Raw genomic sequence first — 20,342 nt, 5'->3', positions numbered from 1 at the left:
TGTGTAAACATCGCTACTGGGGAGACAAAGGCGGCCGGGCGTGGTGCTGGCCACCCACCACCCTGGTGCGCCGTTCAGGCCTTCATCGGTGCTCGCCAACAGCACTTGCCCCAACAGTCTGTTAAAGGCTACACGGGGGATCTTTGCCTTTGTCTAGGGGTGGGTCGCAGTCGGGGTTGTCCGGGTTGGGTCTTGTTGTTGTTTTCTCGTCTCACGTGGCCACTTTTCACCGTCGGATTACGGCTGACCACCCCCCACCACTCCCCCCGCCCGCCTCTTTCATATTTAATTTAATTATCCGTGGGTCGTTCGTAGGGCAGCAGCAGCAGAAAAAAGTGAATTTATCGCCGGCAGCCTAAGTGCCAGCGGCGAGCGTGGCGGTGACGACGTTGGTGGTGGTGGCATTGGTGGTGGTGGTGGCATTGGTGGTGGTGGCGGTGGCATTGGTGGTGGTAGCATTGGTGGTGGTGGAGGTGGTGGTGGTGGTGGTAGCAGTCACGGCGACGGCGGTGGTGGCGGTGGTGGCGAGCGAAGACGCACGATGGTGATGGTGGTGATGATGAGCGCCTCTGGACCATGCTGCCCCTCATAAGGAGTGAGTCTCTTGACAGTGACATCGAACAGAGGTGAGAGGAAGATGTTTGGTGGGCGGTGGTGGGGGGGGGGCTGAAGGGGGGTGGGATGGAGAGGGGGGGGGGGTCTTGTGGTTTTTGGGAGGGCCACGTGGATTTAAGTCGGTGATGTCTTCTCTGCCAATTTCTGTGTCCTCTGGTGTCTATCTCCTGGATTCTGGCTTTTTCTCTTTCTCCCTGTGCCAAACCTCACCCTGGGCCAATCCTCAAATCGCAACTGCTCGCTACCTCATCCCGCTGCCCCGTCTTTCTGTGGTGTCACGAGTTCGAAGTCTGGTGGGTCTCACGGAGCGCTCCGTTCTCTGCCGTCAAGCATTTATTGAGGCACGGGGGGGGTGGTGGTGGGGTTACACCATCCCCAACCTCGCCTCGCCAATGCTCTCTGCTCGGTGGCTACGATTTGTGAAAGTAGCGGGCAACGTCTCGCCGCGTGCCTCTCCACGTGGACACGCGCAAGAGGCAATCGTTGCCAGTCTCACAATAACAACAATAATAATAATGACAATTTGTAAAAAGTTGGCGGATCTTTATCCGCAGAAACTCACCGCCAATGCGTCACCGTGAATTTAAAGCGAGGAAATAAGCGGGGCCCGCTGGGTGTACGGCCAGAACTCGGCGCATGGGGCTAAATGCCAGTTTAAAAGAGGCGAATGTTCAAGACGGGACTTAAACAACCAACAGCCCCGAACGACTCCGATTGTCTCATTGCCAAAGGCGCAGAGCCTCGTTCCATAGTCTGGGAGCTGTGCAGTGGCAACAGCTGAATCACTCAACCACTCATCCACTCACTCACTCATCCACTCAGTCGCTCACTCACTCACTCACCCAGTCACTTACCCACTCACCCACCCAGTCACTCACTCATTCACCCAGTCACTCACTCATTCACCCAGTCACTCACTCACTCACTCACCTAGTCACCCACTCATCCACTCATCCACTCACTCATCCACTCAGTCACCCACCCAGTTACTCACTCACCAAGTCACTCACCAACTCACTCGCCCAATCACCCATTCACCCACTCATTTACCTAGTCACTCACTCACCCACTCATTCGCCCAATCACCCAATCACCCACTCACTCGCCTAGTCACTCACTCGCCTAGTCACTCACCCACTCACTCGCCCAATCACCCATTCACCCACTCATTCACCTAGTCACTCACTCACCCACTCATTTGCCCAATCACCCAATCACCCACTCACTCACCTAGTCACTCACTCACCCACTCAATCGCCCAATCACCCACTCACTCACCTAGTCACTCACCCACTCACTCGCCCAATCACCCATTCACCCACTCACTCGCCTAGTCACTCACTCACCCACTCACTCGCCCAATCACCCATTCACCCACTCACTCACCTAGTCACTCACTCACGCACTCACTCGCCCAATCACCCATTCACCCACTTACTCACCTAGTCACTCACTCACTCACCCACTCACTCGCCCAATCACCCATTCACCCACTCACTCGCCTAGTCACTCACTCACCCACTCACTCGCCCAATCTCCCATTCACCCACTCACTCGCCTAGTCACTCACTCACTCACTCACTCACCCACTCACTCGCCCAATCTCCCATTCACCCACTCACTCGCCTAGTCACTCACTCACCCACTCACTCGCCCAATCTCCCATTCACCCACTCACTCACCTAGTCACTCACTCACTCACCCACTCAGTCGCCCAATCACCCATTCACCCACTCACTCACCTAGTCACTCACTCACTCACCCACTCACTCGCCCAATCTCCCATTCACCCACTCACTCACCTAGTCACTCACTCACCCACTCACCAACAAGACAGGACTTATACAACTCGAACTACTCTGTCTCACAGCCCGACCACCCCCTGCAGGAACAGAGCCTTGACCCCGGCAGTCCTTAGTCGTGGGAGTGTCAACGCGACTGAGTTTCTACAGACATAGCGGGGGGCTAACCCACTGAGAGCCTTGTGTGTCAGCAGCAGCGGCAGGGTCTGAGAATCCCGAGTCCGACAGGACGCGCCTTACCTGCAGGCCGCGCGTGACCTCCTTCCCTTGGGAGTCGTCGTCAGCCCCCCGGCATGCACTGCGCTCTCGCCGAAGGGGGGGGGGCATCTTCGTTGGGCTCTTCTGTTCGTGTTTAAACAATAATAACAACAACAACGATAATATTTTACATGTAAGGTTCCTTCCACGAATGTCTCAGGGCGCCGTGGGACAACGGGCAGTGGTTCAGCGTGGCCGCGTCCTCACCGATCCGCGGCCAACCCCTGAGACGCTGCGGCAAAATCCCTCTCGCCCTTCCCCCCCCAAAAAGCGAGGAGTCGTGACAGGGACGGAGGTCGATCGTCTGTGGACAAAGGGGAATTGGACTCAAACGAAAAAAATCGGTTCAACAAAACATTCAGCTCTGGGGTCCTCTCTCAGTTGGGGTGGATTCACCACCCAGCGCCACTCTCCTCCTCCTCGGTACGATTTGAGAACGGAACCCATGGAAGTGGACATCACAGAGCTACTTCTGAGATCTCTTCTTCCTCAAGTGACGCTCTGGTCCGTACAGAACAGCCCGCAGAAGCGGACATCAGAGAGCTACGTCTGATAACCCCATCTCCTTCTTCTTCCTCCTCCTTCCTCATTCTTCTTCGTCAGAACGGCAGTTGAATGTGTGGGCAGCTGAGTGGAATGGTCAACTCGTTACACCAGAGTACGCGTGGTTGTATTGGAGTAGCTGAGTGGAGTGGTCCGCTCGTTACATCAGAGCACCACGTGGTTGTATTGGGGAAGTTGAGCCGCGCTTTCTAATCTGTTAATTACATTTTTGTCTGAGCTCATGGTGTGAATGACCGCGACGAGTGGTGCTAAACGCCGACACACGCGAGATGGCACGCGAGATGGCACGCGAGATGACATGCGCGCATTGAAACCTAAAATCCCGGCCGGAGTGATGGTAAATTTTATTTATTTGTTTAAAATTTTAAACTACAAACAATAAATATAACTGCATATTCACTCCCCGTGTGTTGCAGAGCCCCACGGTGGCTAGGAAATGTTAACTACCTCGCCCGGTATACAGGAGGTCGTGGGTTCGATCCCAACCCTGACGCCTGCTGCTGTATATTTGGAGTTTGCGTCTCTCTCTCTCATCATCATCACGGTGGCTAGGATATGTTAACTACCTCGCGCGGTATACAGGAGGTCGTGGGGTCGATGCCAACCCTAACGCCTGCTACATACTTGGAGTTTGCGTGTCTCTCTCTGTGGTCGCGTGGATGTTTCCCCGGGTCCTCCGGGTTTTTTCCCCTCCACATTTAGAATCAACATCACTACGCGTTTAGAGCGATTTGTCTCGTGCTATGAATGTCCACGTAATGATGATAAGCCACCACTTTGCTGAGCTGTCATTTGTGGTCAGGTCGCTTCTGAAAAAGAGCTATGGAGCTCAGTTTGGAGCCTTAACTGGTAAAATAAAATGAAGTTTAGTTTTTAGTTCAGTTTTCACTCTACCAATAAAACTGTTACAAGGTCCAGGAGTCAAGCGGGTGTCTCGGTCAGCGTGAAGCTAAGAATGAGCATTTAATTTGCAACTACGTTCTGTTCGGGCGAGATCGTATGTACGGTGCGAAAGAAGTTCAACACACACGCGTCGTGTAGTGTAGAGGGTAATTTAATTGACTCTTCAACTCCACCACCCAGCGACAGAGCCAGACGCACCAGGCTGCGGCCTCGTGGGCAAATATTCCGATGGCATTTGTTCATCAGCACAACCGCATGAAGAGTATTGCAAAGTCAACGAAAGTTGGACCCGTCTGTACGACGCTCCGCAAGAGATTACACAGAGCGCCGCTGACGATGCCCGTTGTAATCGCTAGCGAAACGTCGGACAAGATCGTTTGACAGCGGAGTGGCGTCACAAATGCCCCGCTGGCCGCGGGCATTGAACGACCCTCTCTTTTTTTCCCAGCATGCACCTCGGGGACAACAAGTCACGGTTCAAAATTAGCCGTGACAATTTATTTTGTTCGGATAATTGGAGTTGAGCGGCTAATGCATCGTCCTATTATCCGTGATCATCCACAAAGATGCCCCTTCTACCCCCGCCTACCCCAAAGCGATCGAGTGAAGTACAGGGTGTTTAAAAATATGGACCCGATTTGAAATCGCTACAACCACGAACCGCCCATGAATGAAACTCTTACCACTTGAAAGGGGCGGGGCATAGAGAGGGCGGGGCATAGAGAGGGCGGGGCATGGAGAGGGCGGGGCATAGAGAGGGCGGGGCATAGAGTTTCAAATGATTACCAGTAGATGCCTTTCCCAGCGCACAAACAGCCCCTAGACTCAGTCACTCGCAAGACGCGCTGCCTCAACGTTGGAGAGGTCGCACGGGACCCCAAGACTTGGTGCTACACTCTTGGCCCCCAAGATCCCCAGACATCAACTCACCCTGCGACTTTCTCTTGTGGGGATACGTCAAAGCCCGTGGTGTTTGTGTGCCACCATTAGCGACTAATCTGGATGACCTCAAAAACAGAATCACGGCAGCGGTGACTTCAGTGGAAGAAGACACTTTGAGAGGCGTTTGGGACGAATTCAACTATCGTCTCGATGTTGTCCATACAGCAGGTGGAGGGCACATAGAGCATTTATAAAATGGTTAGTAAAACTTGATAACTCATTAAACCGTTTGTGACTTTTTGTGTAATTGTGACATGTTGCCATCGTGAAATATACTGCTTTGAAATTGGGTCCATCTGTTTGAAACACCCTGTAATTTCGCGGATAACCCCTTGGGGGAATTGGTCAAAATTGGAATCCCCCCTACCCCCGCCGCAACCACATCTCCACATTCCCACATCCCCACATATCACGGACGGATAAGAGCAGTTCTGTGGTGAGAAACGTACGGGTCCCGGATTAAGCGCGCCGCGCGTGTGACCCTCAGGATTTTAATAACTTCGGCACGACTGCATTATTGACTCCTGGCTCAACACAGTCTCAATTCTTCTTGATATTAACAACACCACAGGGGGGGGGGGGCTGTGGGACCCCTACTAGGGACCCCCCCCACCACCCTCCCCCCGACAAATACCGCCAGAGAATTTGTGTTCGAAAGCGGCAAGTCCGAACTGCGCCGGTGTTGTGCAGAATTAGCGGAATTACGATCTCATTACGATGAGGTTTTGGCGGCCGCGTTGCTGCTGCTGCTGCTGCTGCTGATGATGCTTCTGTCCAGCACGATGTCCGACGTTTCGCTCCCACATTCTGGGGGGCGGGTGGGGGTGTAAATTCTTCTTTGAGCGACTGAATTCCTTCAGAAGCTCCCCGGCAGGTGGGAGCGAAAAACGTCGGGCAAAAGCGACACGACAAAAGGAGCACCTCGGATAACAATGAGCGACATCACCGCTGTCATTTGGATGGGAGCGTCGTGGCGCGGTGGTTTAAGCCGAGTTTGCCGTGAACCCGGCGGCCTGAGTTCGATTCCTGGCCCATCGCTCGCAATCGTTGGTGGCGAGCGACAGACGAAATTCTATTTTAGCAAGTAAGGCACAATGTAGCTCTTTCTCAGACGCGACCTGGCTATCAAAAATGACAGCTCAACCAAGTGGCTCATCGCGTGAACATTCCTCGCAGCCGAATACTCGAATTGCACGTCGATTCTAAACCTGTGGAGGGAGAGAAAAATCCATGCGACCACGGGAAAAACTAAAAATATACAGCAGCAGGCGTCAGAATTGGGATCGAACTCACGACCTCCTGTATACCAGGCGAGGTAGTTAACATCTCCTAGCCACCGTGGTGATGATGAGAGAAAGACACGCAAACTCCAAATATACAGCAGCAGGCGACAGGGTTGGGATTGAACTCACGACCTCCTGTATACCAGGCGAGGTAGTTAACATCTCCTAGCCACCGTGGTGATTATGAGAGAAAGACACGCAAACTCCAAATATACAGCAGCAGGCGACAGGGTTGGGATTGAACTCACGACCTCCTGTATACCAGGCGAGGTGGTTAACATCTCCTAGCTACCGTGATGATGAGAGAGAGACACGCGAACTCCAAATATCCAGCAGGCGACAGGGTTGGGATTGAACCCACGACCTCCTTTAGACCAGGCGAGGTAGTTAACATCTCCTAGCCACCGTGATGATGAGAGAGAAAGATACATGCAAACTCCAAATATACAGCAGCAGGCGTCAGGGTCGAGATCGAACCCACGACCTCCTGTAGACCACGTGAGGTGGCTATAGCCTCAGTGACGCACAGACGCGTCACGAGGCACCCACAACACCCCACGGTGGCTGAGCCCATCGGTTGCTGTGACACTGCGAGCCCTCTGGCTACCTCCCGTGTACGGATCGAAGATCGAGTCCCGAAGGCGAAGCTGCTGTGTGCCGAGGGGCCAATCGCACACCGTCAAACAATGAGGGTAACACAATGCCATGCTGTAAACAAAGTCAACACCGCAGCAGAGCGCTTGCGCGGTTCATTGTCGTTGCTCGTCGCTGATGACAACACGTTTGGCGCAGCGCGATTGTGTTGTACGTATGCAGAACTTCTTTCGCACCGTACGTAGACAAGCGTGATAATCGGAGATGCAGTGTTGAGTCTATGGGCAGTGTTGAGTTAATGGGCAGTATGTGTGCATGTTGAAGGAAGGACAGCAAACTAAACACAATTTATGCAAAGTATTATGATAAGCACAATATTGATGGACATTCTAATAAATGCCCACTTAAATTATTACTACGTGGGGAGGAAACCACAGCCGGTGGCCGTGAACTGTTCAACGTGTAAACATTCAATTCACGGCGTCGCCAATTCGTGTGTTTGGCAAGGAAATGTGATCTCCCTCCCCCAGCACGCGTGAGGTTGTGGGTTCGATCCCAGACCCTGGCGATGCCTGTTGTATATTTGGAGTCCGCGTGAACTCCCTTGATCTCTCTTCGCCTGTGGTTACGGCAGCGTGGATCGTTCTCCGGTTTTTGCCACATTTCGGATGAACGCGCATTCACATTAGTTGGCTGCTGCTATAAGTTCCCACGTGAAATGACGGCGACAAAGACGACGACGATGATGATGATGATGATAACAGCCACTGCGATGACGAAGCCACTGTCATCACGCATACGGCCAAGTTGGATGACCTCTGAAAGAAACAAAAAAGGTGCCATTAGCTCAGTGGGACTTTATCCTGGTCAAAATAACATTTAACAATAACAACAAAAGCATTTCGCGCTTGGGAGATGCGAGCGCGAGACACTCCATCGAGGCGGTAGGCCAGGCGACCTGACACAGTGGCCGCGTCTGGGACGCTGAGCCACTCACCGCCGAGATTCTGGCTTTCAAGTCACCCGCGATTCGATCGCTCAAACGCAGCGGTTAACACGGCGATTGCAGGGCCGGCGACCGTTAGCTGTGTGAGAAGGGTAGGGGGGGGGGGCCTCGAGCTTGACACGGGAGGAGATCAAGGCCCAGAGACAAAGATCTACCCCCCAGTATGGCCTTTTGAACTGACTCTTTGCGGCAAGTGCTGTTCGCGGTCACCTGTGGACGCAAGCACTTGTGGGCGCCCGGGGTCCGCCTTCGCATCCCCCGATGCTGATGTACCAGCTACCCATTCTAAGGGCCGAGCCGACCTAGTGGAGTCCTGGGACCAGTTTAACGCGTAGGCTTTCGCGACCAATATTATTCATAATAAAGGTGTTTGGGTTAGATCGCGTTATTTATAAATGTGTCGTAACCCTCCACCACCCGACACGGCCAAACAGTAACAAATGTGTCACGTTTACAAATGACAAATAGTTCACTACTTTAGCCCACCGGTGTGTTGAAGAGTGAATCAACATCATTTAAAATTCGAGTACGACGTTTAGCTGGTAATTACATCCAACTTCATCGGGCAATTTTCCAGTTGCGAGGTGTTTCACAATGTATGTGTTGTTGTTGTTGTTCCCCCCAGGGTGCATGTGAAGTTCTACGTGCACGAAAAGACGTTCAAGGAACGCTGCAAACTTTTCTTCATCAAGAACAAGCGATCGAGTAAGGTTTTGCCCTGTCTTAGAGATCATCATCATCATCATCATCGTCACCACCAGTGTAATACAAATGTGTAATCGATAGCCCCCATTGTATTTATCCGTATCGCCGATAAACTACAGGGGGGTTGTTTGGCCATACTTCACCACGCTGGCCAGTGCAAGTTGACGGAGGCCCTGGAGCCATAGTCACGGGAGACAAGGTTGCACGGTACAGAGACTCCTCTATTTAGGAACGAGTTAGGTCCCAGAGTTATGTTCATAAGTCCATTTGTTCGTAAGTCCAACTTTACTCCTGTCGAATGCAAACTTGCTGTACGACTTGTACACTAAACATGGGGAATGGTTTTTAACGTTGTATAATCTCCTGTTGATGTAGATGCCACTGCTTCTTCATGTTCTGCAGATGTAGATTCCACTAGTTCGTCATGATTCTGTAGATGTAGATTCCACTGGTTCTTCATGTTATTAAGATGTAGGTGCCACTGGTTCTTCATGTTCTGCAGATGTAGATGCCACTGTTTCTTCATGATTCTGTATATGTAGATTCCACTGGTTCGTCATGATTCTGCAGATGTAGATGCTACTGGTTCGTCATGATTCTGTAGATGTAGATGCCACTAGTTCTTCACGTTCTGTAGATGTAGATGTAGATGCCACTAGTTCTTCACGTTCTGTAGATGTAGATGCCACTGGTTCGTCATGATTCTGTAGATGTAGATGCCACTGGTTCGTCATGATTCTGTAGATATAGATGCCACTGGTTATTCACGTTCTGCAGATGTAGATGCCACTGGTTCTTCATGTTCTGTAGATGTAGATGCCACTGGTTCTTCATGTTCTACAGATGTAGATGCCACTGGTTCTTCATGTTCTGTAGATGTAGATGCCACTGGTTCTTCATGTTCTGTAGATGTGGATGCCACTGGTTCTTCACGTTCTGCAGATGTAGATGCCACTGGTTCTTCACGTTCTGTAGATGTAGATGTCACTGGTTCTTCACGTTCTGTAGATGTAGATGCCACTGGTTCTTCACGTTCTGCAGATGTAGATGTCACTGGTTCTTCACGTTCTGTAGATGTAGATGCCACTGGATCTTCATGTTCTACAGATGTAGATGCCACTGGTTCTTCATGTTCTGCAGATGTAGATGCCACTGGTTCTTCATGTTCTACAGATGTAGATGCCACTGGTTCGTCATGATTCTGTAGATGCCACCATCGCCAATTATTGCGTGGCGGTTGAACTTACGACTCTCGGTCCAAACAGGTAACGGGACATATAGGACCAGGTTTGTTCGTATCTCTTAAAGTCCGTAAGTCGAACGTTCGTAAGTAGAGGAGTCCCTGTACGTAAAACCGCCAAACCTGGTGCGAGTTGACGAAGGCCCGGGAGCCATAGTTGTACGGTACAACAGTTGATTTTGGTTCTTCTGCTCTGTTTTGTGTCTTGTTTGATAGCGGCGAGGTGGTATTTTAGTCACTAAAACAAATCAGTTGTGATGTATCTGAATGAATGCTTGTAATTGGCAGCAATGATGGAATGGGCACATTCGGGAAAATGCGGCCCTGTTTATGAGTGTCATAATTGTTTGCATTTTATAGCTACCTGCCTTGAGCAATGTGCTTCTAAAATTTCCACTGAGTACACAAAAACAAAAGACAAAGATCTCCGGTATAGTCTTAACAGACCGTTGGGGCAAGTGCTGTGAACGAGCACCTATGAAGGCTGGCACTGCACATCACGCCCGACTGCTTTTTTTTCCTCAGTGGCGATGTTTACACACCGCACAGGGTCCTCATTTGAGGCTGAGTCGACTTAGAGGAGGCACAGAACCGGTTCAGATAATTGTCACTGGTGTTGGCCATGAGCGGGAATAGAACTCGGGTTACCGGGTTCGTAGTTTAGTCCGTTAACCGCTACACTACTGCTCCCCACACACGCACGCTCACACAGGTACAGATACATACACGCGCACGGGTTGGCTGCACTTGCAGATATAACGTTTGCAGCGTTGAATATTAATGAAAGGTCACTAAGGGGCTATGCAAACATTGCCACGGCAATTAATTTGCCACTTTAATGGAACGTATAATATAAAAGTGCGAACGTTCGAACGTTGACCGCTGCCAAGGTTGACGAGGACAAGGCTTAGGTCCTGAACCCACACAAGCCCTGCGTAGGCCGTAGGGCCTCACGTGGCCACGAAACCTACAGGTCATATTGCCGTGATCTCCCCTGACTCAAATGCATCCTGTTAATCAAGGACAACTCCGAACACAGACCCGGTGGCACTTGTGACCAATTGTGGTGTTGCCATATTGTTGTGGCATGAAATGTGCTCCATAATAGTGGGTTTTTTTAGGGATAGAGCTCGTAAATATAAATGTGTCGTTAAACCCGCCACCACCCTAGACAGCCAATTGGTAAGGTCATGTCACGTAAACAAAATGTGCCAATTTGTTACTAGTGTAATGTGAGGATATATCTGGGTCGCTGATGGATCACAACTCGTCACGATGATTGGCTCTGCCGGTCCTGGTCCATAGCCAATGGGGGAAGCCTAGGGGCGTGGCCCTGACGTAATGGAAAGGTGACAGCTGTAAGTAGAGGATTGGTTCTGCTGGCTTTAGCCACAGCCAATGGGGAGACGAGTCAGGGGCGTGGTCCCGGGAGCCTACGATGGAGTCTGGAAGATTCCATAGAGGCTAACCAGGATTGGTGGAAAGGTACCACATGACCCGGGTATTAAATAGGGGTGGAGACGAACAACACGTGGTCAGAACTGGAACGAGCGGAGGGAGAGGCCACGCGAGAGCGGGGGTCCAGGCTGCCACGTGGCAGCGCGCGTCTCTCTCTCTATCCCTCTCACGCTGTCTGTCAGCAGCGTGAAGGAGTGTTGTAATGAAAGACAAATAAAGACCGGATTCCAGAAGTCGCTTCCACGACCTTTATTACACTAGCATAGCGCACATAGGTGTGTTGGAGAGTACACCCACAACATTTACAATTTGAGTACCCTGACGTTTCGCAGGTAATTACAACCGGCATCATCAGGCTACAGCCAGAGTTGTGGATAAATCCTCCTGTTTCGGTTTGAAATAGACGGGGATAAGTGTGATGTCGTCACCTGTGAATCAATCAGGTGTGAAGTCCAGTGGTGGGGGGGATGGGGGGGTGGGTTAATGTATTAATATAATTTACAATTTCCGGAGGGGCTATTCATAGGGTAATCAACATACATTATGCAAGCGCATTATGGAGCAACACCATGCATGTACATCCTGCAGTTTTTGGTGCAAAAAGATCGCACTACGTGTGGTGACCTGTTACAGCATGCTGTTAAATAATAATGGAAAGAAGAACATCCCAATACTGTTTTCCTACAGCGTCACGTGTGGATTTCACAACGGCAATTGGGTATATAACGCGATCGAGCGAACAGAACTACGTCGCAGCACGAGTCGGAACAAGCGGTCATAACATGCCTGCATCGGTGTAGCATCACCGTATAAGGCATTGGGATGCTGCTGGATGCTTCTAGAAGCTACCAACGTGCCTCAGTCTTTGATCGGCCTGCGTATGCATCTCACGTGTTATTGCGGACTGTGCTTTACCCCCTACATTATATATTATTTATTATAATGCGTTTTTTTCATGAAGCGGGTTCTTCAGGAACGCAACTACTACCGCCACGTTATAGGAGAACAGACTGTGCATGCGAATTTGTCATCATTAGTGGAATTTTGTTATTATTATTTGCAACTCACAAAAGCCAGGAATTGTAATGCTCCCGAGAAGACTTGAATCTTTCCCAGAATAACTTTTGTCAAAAAGAGCAACAGTCTAGGAAACCAGGACAGTGGTAATAGGGTCACCACTGGTCCGGTTTTTACCAGGACAGTGCAGGAATTGGAATTTGTGCTCGGATGGCTGGAATAGGTTTGTGCTGAGATCTGGTGGCACCATTGCCACATTGGAATTTCGTTGCAGTTTATGGCACAGTTGCGATAATAGACCTGCTGCTGAAGAGAATGGATTGGTGGGGGATGATGAGATATGGTCCGAGGTGTGAAGACTGGAATTGGTGGCTGGCAATGAGGAGACAGTGATGAGGGGGAGGAAATCGAAGAGGTGACCATGAGGGTAAGAGGGGGCATCGAAAGGGTGATGGGGGCGGTGAGAGCTGTGGATGCAAGAGGGAGCTGTGGATAGAGAGGAGAAAGCTGTGGATGGACGGAGCTGTGGATAGAGATGAGAGAGCTGTGGATGAAGGAGGGAGCTGCAGATAGATAGGAGAGAGCTGTGGATGAAGGAGGGAGCTGTGTGTGACGGAAAAGGTGGAATAAAAGGACTGGAACTCGTTCCTGTCTCTGCGTGTTGGCGAGAGTGTCTGCTATAATTTTATGGGACTGCCCTGTGCATAGGATGCTGTCCACTGTCTCTATGTCCCCTATAGTAGTGGCGGTGGTATCAGTGGTGGTCGTGCAGCGGTTAGCATGCTGCGCTATAAACCCGGCGACTTGAGTTGAATTCCCACTCACGACCAGTGTCAGTGACGGATATTTGAACTGGTCCTAGGCCTCTCCTCTAGGTACCTGTTGCGGTGTGCAAACATCAGCAATAGGGAGACAAAGTCGGCCGGGCGTGGTGGTGGCTACCCATCCCCTCGTGTGCTGTGCCGGCCTCCGTAGGTGCTACTCATGGACAGCACTTGCCCCAACAGTTTGTTAAGGCTATATGGGGGGGGGGGGGGTGGGATCATTGTCTGCGACTGCGGTGTGTGCAGGCCTCCGCATCCGCGTGTTCAACTTCGCGCTCAAGGTGCTGACGTGCGTGCTCTACGTGTGCCGCGTGGTTCTGGACGACCCCAAGGACAATGGCTACGGCTGGTGAGACGGGTCCGTGGGGCTCCCGACGCGGTCGCTCCGACCCCCGGTCCGAAATCCAATTCCGCAAAACAAAAAACCTAGAAAACTGCGAACCATGAAAAACAATGTCAGCGCGCGCATGTGAGTGAATGACGGGCACATCTCGGTGGTGTTAAACAACACCTCCCCCCCTACCTTTGGGGTGGATCCACTCGCACCCAGCTCAGATCGTTTGCAGTGTTTTCACCCGGGGGGGTGACATTGACGTCTATCTTGTGCAATTGCACCAGATTTGCCACTCACTTGGCGTTCCGACACACGTGGCAGAGGCCGACACGTGGACAGCAGTGGAGCATGCGAAGTTCGTGTCTGTGTCACGAGGCTGACTGCTGATGAGATGCACAAAAGGTTGAAGCCAGGCCGGAGTGGTTTCCTGCGTAACCAAATGCCGCTGGAGTGAAATAGGTTGACGCAAAGCCAGTAAGCTGACGGACTTAAACATATAAATTTGTATTCATATCTAGAGGCACAGTTATACATGTTATTTCCCCATAATGTTCCCTGGCAATGCATAGCGAGTTTGCGGTTGGTAACTTTACATAAACACCTGGGAGCCATACTCTTTGGTTCTTTCGGTAAAGGCACGTAGGTATAAAATAAAATAGATCACGACGTTTTGGCGCAACACAAGCGTCCATCATCAGGTGGGAAAGCATGGTCTGCTGCTGAGGCAGATTGTTTTAAAAGGTTTGAAATGGGTGTAGCTCAAGGGTTATAAAGAAGTGGCCGGGGTTAGTGATGTTAATGTGAGAAATTAGCATGTAACTATAAGATAGGAGAGCGGCCTCCTCGACGAGGGCACGGAAGTGGCTATGTTACCTGGGAGCGCGTGAAGCTCAATTCAGTGTCGGGAAAAGATGGACAGTGATTTCTGTCTGAAATGCAGAAGTCCTGCTCGGTCAACGTGCTGTGCAAAATTACAATAGCCACTTGAAGATGACACTGACGATTACCCACTCACATCTCTGCCCACATCTCTATGCACCTTCTCTCATATCTCTAACCACGTCTCTACCCAAGTCTATACTCACCTACTCACCAAGGCCGTAGCCATGGAGTCAACATTGGGGGGGACCAAATCTTCCAGGGGGTCTGGGGGTCCCAACCCAGATAAATATCTAAATGTGAAAACTAATTTCCTGCCTAAAATATTAAAAAATTCACTAACACATGGGATGGACTTTTTATTTATGTTTTACAAAAATGTCTAATAGTGTATTGTATTACATTGCTCTGTTTTTACTTTTTTACCATTTCTTGTTTCTTTGTATGTAATGGCAGAGATTAGGGATTAATAAAGTACAACCATAACCACAATCATATGAACAGAAATATATGCATTGATTTATATGAAGACAAGTCCAGATATTGTGGCCAAGGTTTAGCAAATTGTTATTTTTATTTACATAGCATAGCAATTTTTTTTATAGCAATATATTGGGGGGGGGGGACATTTTTAGAATTTTTGAATATTGGGGGTGATGTGTCCCCCCAAATATATATTATAATTACGGCCTTGATACTAACCACTCTCTCCACGTCTCTACCCACCACTCTACCCATTCTATGAAGAAGGAGGATTGTTGATGTTGTTTGTGTGATGACATGAGGGAGTTTGAGCTGTTCTTTTGTGTTTGTCGTTGTTGATTTGTTTGTTTAGCTGGGAATGCCCCAAGCAGAACTTCACGGAATTTGATGCCAACGCCCCAATTAACTGGTAAGAGGTGGCATATATGAAATAGATAGGTGAACAATCTTAATGACAATACAGAGACTCCTCTACTTACGAACATTCGACTTACGAACTTTCAGATACACGAACAAACCTGTCCGTACGTCCAGTGCCCTGTTTGGACCGAGAGTCGTTAAGTTAAACCGCCGCGCAAAAGATGGCGGTGGTATCTACATCTTCAGAACATGAAGATTCAGTGGCATCTGCAGCTACAGGAGATTATACAACTTTTAAAGCCATTCCCCCTGTTTAGCGTACAAGCCGTGCAACACGTTTGTAGTGGACAGGAGTAAAGTTAGACTTACGAACAGATCGACTTACGAACAGACCTCTGGAACCTAACTCGTTCGTAAGTAGAGGAGTGCCTATATATAATCATTATTTCCTGCTCCTTTGGTCAATCCACTGCTGGATGAAGGCCTCCCCATTCCGCGTCGGTTAGTTTCTCCCTGCTTTAAATTACATTTGACCGGATAATCCCGTGGCACGGAGGCGTCATCTCCTTGGCATCTGTGTCCAGGGGGCGCCGATTGGCACACGCTCAGCGAGCACACGCGATGACGCGTACACACACGCGCACACCAACCATTCGCCACTCAGCGACGTAACCAGAGCACCTGCACCGGGCTAAGGGGCCGTCCATAAATGACGCGACGCACCTGGGGGGGGGGGGACAGACATTTGTGACGATGTGTGACGAGGGGGGTTTGAGAAACGTGACGCAACTTTAAATAAATATAGACAACACGTTCTATTTAATTAAATAAACTTTTTACTAAATGTTTTCTCCTATAACATCAGAGTGCAGCGCCACATTAAATACGCACTACAATGCCAATAGTTTAAATCGATTTGAAGCATTTTTTTTGGGGGGGGGGGCAAAGTTTTGTGACGTCATATTTGAGGGGGGGTCTAACTTTTTGTGACGTCGTGTGACGAAAGGGGGGAGTCAAAAATCGTCCAAAATCGCGTGACGTCATTTATGGACGGCCCCTTAATGCACCATGAGGCCACGTGAAGTGTCGATGGCTCGTTGGCAGGAGGACACGGGACAGTGCCACGGGTTGACTGAGATTACTTGCCCCCCCATACGGTGCCAACTTACTGCGCTTTAGACGTTGTTGTGAGCGCCGCTCCTCCACCCTCCCCACTGGGAGGGCGACTGCCCTCCAACTGTCCAGTGGCGTCTTTCACGAGCCTCCTCCTCCTCTATAGAGGCCCATTTTGACACCGCCACTAGCGGTCATCAGCAAGTCCACTGAGCTCCACTAAATCCTCATGTACCCCATCGGCTCCATCTTTTCCCCAACCCATGTGGTGGCTAGGCATGTGGGCTACTTGTATACACACAAAGACAAAGATCCCCCGTATAGCGTAAACAGACTGCTAGGGCAAGTGCTGCTAGCGAGCACCTTTGAAGGCCAGAACGGCACACGAGGGGGTGGGTGGCTAACACCACGCCCGGCCGCCTTTGTCTTCCAAGTGTTTTACACACAGCGCACCAGGTACTCATTTGAGGCTGAGTCGACCAAGGGGGGGAGGCCCTTTCAGATAATCGTCACCGGTTTTGGCCGTGAGCGGGAATCGAACTCGGTTCTCTGCCAGGTTCGAAGCGCGGCCCAAAACTAACCACGACACCACCGCTCCCCATGCACACACACACGCACACACACACGCGCACACACGCATACACACACACGCACACACACGCTCGTGTATGTGTGTCGTTAAAATGTTAAATGCTTGTGCACCACGCGAGAATGCAATTCGCTTGTGTCGGGGAGGCTTTGCAACGACACATTTGGCCAAATCGTCACTTGGCCTAAGGGGGCGTCCATAAATGACGTCACGCACCTGGGGAGGGGGGGTCAGACATTTGTGACGATGTGTGACGAGGGGGGGGGGGTTGAGAAATGTGACGTCACATAAAAATGCGCAACTTTAAATAAAAATAGAATTGTTATAACAACACTAATTGTTATAACAACATTAATACAACATCAGAGTGCCGCGCCACATTAAATACGCACTACAATGACAATAGTGTTAAGCGATCTGAAGCATGATTATAAAAAAAATGGAAATATGGTTTTGGGAGGGGGGCAGAGCTTTGTGACGTCATATTTGAAGGGAGGGGGGGTCGGGCTTTTTGTGACGTCGTGTGACGATGTGGAGTGGGGGTTGAAAATCGTCCAAAATCACGTGACGTGATTTGTGGACGGCCCCTAATACAACAACAACATCGGTGACGGATCGAGAAGTCGTGGTTCCCGTTGTGGGTCTGTCTGCCTGTACCGGCAGGTGGCTGATCTGGTGGGTGGACAGGGGAATGTTCTTCTGGGTCTCCCAGGTGAGCGGGCGACACTGAGGGCGCCGTCACAATCACCACCACCACCATAATCGCCACCATCGCCTCCACCATCATCATCATCATAAAAGCCACCACCGCAACCAACATCATCGCCAGCACCATCATCACCACCACCATCACCGCCACCATAATCACCACCATAATCGCCACCATCGCCACCACCATCACCACCAATATCACCTTCACCATCCACACCATCATCATCATGAAAGCCACCACCACCATCGCCAGCACCACCATCATCACCACCACCATCATCGTTAGCACCACCATCAGCACCAATATCACCTTCACCATCCACGCCATTATCATAATGAAAGCCACCACCACCATCGCCAGCACCACCATCATCACCACCACCATCATCGTTAGCACCACCATCAGCATCATCACCACCATCACTGCCACCATCGCCACCACCATCACCACCAATATCGCCTTCACCATCCACACCATCATCATCATGAAAGCCACCACCACCATCGCCAGCACCACCATCATCACCACCACCATCATCGCTAGCACCACCACCATCACCGCCACGATAATCGCCACCATCGCCACCACCATCACCACCAATATCGCCTTCACCATTCACATCATCATCATCATAAAAGCCACCACCACCATCGCCATCACCACAATCACCGCCATCATTGCGAACACCACCATCACGGGCCAGGCAGTAATGAAAGTCGTCGTTCTCAACGCCCGCCTTTGTTCAACTCCTGCAGGTGGCTCTGGCCATCATCAGCCTCCTTGAAACGATGCTTCTCATGTTCCTCAACTACAAGGTGAACTCGACAATATACAAAGTACACGTGCGTGTCTGTGTGTACACATGTGTCTGTGTGTGTACATGTGTCTGTGTGTGTACATGTGGCTGTGTGTGTGTACACATGTGTCTGTGTGTGTGTACACATGTGTCTGTGTGTGTGTGTACATGTGTCTGTGTGTGCATGTGTCTGTGTGTGTGTGTACATGTGTATGTGTGTGTGTACACATATGCCTGTGTGTGTGTATGTACACATGTGTCTGTGTGTGTACATGTGTCTGTGTCTGTGTATATGTGTCTGTGTGTGTACACGTGTCTGTGTGTGTACATGTGTTTGTGTGTGTCTGGGATGCTTCGCAACGACACATTTAGCCAGATCGTTAGTGAGGAGCGGTGGTGCGGCGGTTAGCGCTGCGCTGCACTACGAACACGGCGACCCGAGTTCGATTCCCGCTCACGGCCAACACCGAGTGATGATTTTCTGATAGGTTGACTCAGCCTCAAATGAGTACCTGGTGCGGTGTGTAAACACCACCACTGGGGAGACAAAGGCGGCCGGGCGTGGTGTTGGCCACCCACCCCCTCGTGTGCCGTGCCGGCCTTCATAGGTGCTCGCTCACAGCACTTGCCCCCACAGTCTGCTAAGGCTACAATCTTTGTCTTTGAGCGGTAGTGCAGCGGTTAGCGCACTGCACTGTTAGCCCGGTGACCCGAGTTCAATTCCCGTTAACGGCCAACATCAGTGACGATTATCTGAACCAGTCCTGCTGGTTCCTCCCCTAGGTCGACTCGGCCTCCAGTGAGTACTCGCTGTAGTGGTGTGTCAAACGACGCCTTTGTCTTTATCTGTATCTATTCACTTCCTTTGGACCCTTCTTTAACCCGTGGGTGACTTTGAACTCCACTAGTGGACATTTGGAAGCGGTCTCTGCCACCGTCTGTAGGCAACCGACTGACGGACAGAGGAACGGGGGGGGGGGGACTGTAAATAATGTTGTCGTCATTTTGATGAAGTTACACGGCGGTGGTTGTTGTTGTGATTGCGTAGCTGTCAACAGACACGGTTCACCCCGTATTCTTGTCCAGGGAAATTGAGTATCCAGGTCCATACGGCGGACAGCCGTTTCAATACGGGCAGCACATTGCTTTTTGTTGTCTATGTGTTTGTGTTTCTCCCTTGTGATGATGGGACTTTGTAGGATGAACGTTGAGATTTTAAGGGGCACGGGGTGACCAATCAGGTGTCTAAATTGGTCTGTAATAGGGTGAGGCACTGATAAGGGCTTGACATCTGTGTGTGGTTGGTGGGTTTCTCAGGGAAACATCTGGGAGCAGGTGCTGCAGGTTTCGTTCGTGCTGGAAGTCGTCACGACCATTCCCTTCATCATCACGGTGAGGCTGGTGGGATCGGGAGCAGTTTGGCACGGATTAGCAGCGGTTGGCTATGTACGGTGCAAAAGAAGTTCTACATTAATACACACTGCCCATAGACTCAACACTGCCCATAAACTAACACTGCCCATAGACTAACACTGCTCATAGACTCACCACTGCTTTTAGACTGCCCATAGACTCACCACTGCTTATAGACTAACACTGCCCATAGACTCAACACTGCCCATAGACTCAACAGTGCCCATAGACTCAACACTGCCCATAAACTAACACTGCCCATAGACTAACACTGCTCATAGACTCACCACTGCTTATAGACTGCCCATAGACTAACCACTGCTTATAGACTAACACTGCCCATAGACTCAACACTGCCCATAGACTCAACATTGCCCATAGACTCAACACTGCCCATAGACTCAACACTACCCATAGACTCAACACTGCCCATAGACTCAACACTACCCATA

General features: G+C 50.5%; 1 protein-coding gene across 1 annotated transcript in view; it reads left to right on the top strand.

Annotated features, from left to right (window-relative positions):
• The first annotated feature begins 335 nt into the window (after positions 1–335).
• The window catches only part of LOC144951269 (potassium channel subfamily T member 1-like), an 81,649-nt gene continuing 61,642 nt past the window's right edge, over positions 336–20,342 (top strand). The window contains exons 1-7 of the mRNA XM_078881431.1: positions 336–626; positions 8,593–8,672; positions 13,458–13,560; positions 15,260–15,316; positions 17,633–17,681; positions 18,437–18,496; positions 19,795–19,869. Coding sequence (XP_078737557.1) covers positions 577–626; positions 8,593–8,672; positions 13,458–13,560; positions 15,260–15,316; positions 17,633–17,681; positions 18,437–18,496; positions 19,795–19,869 — 474 coding nt within the window. The 5' untranslated portion in view covers positions 336–576. The remainder of the gene's footprint in view (positions 627–8,592; positions 8,673–13,457; positions 13,561–15,259; positions 15,317–17,632; positions 17,682–18,436; positions 18,497–19,794; positions 19,870–20,342) is intronic.

This window comes from Lampetra fluviatilis, chromosome 61 (assembly GCF_964198595.1).
Source record: "Lampetra fluviatilis chromosome 61, kcLamFluv1.1, whole genome shotgun sequence".
NCBI lineage: Eukaryota > Metazoa > Chordata > Hyperoartia > Petromyzontiformes > Petromyzontidae > Lampetra > Lampetra fluviatilis.
This window is presented reverse-complemented; position numbering and strand designations above follow the sequence as displayed.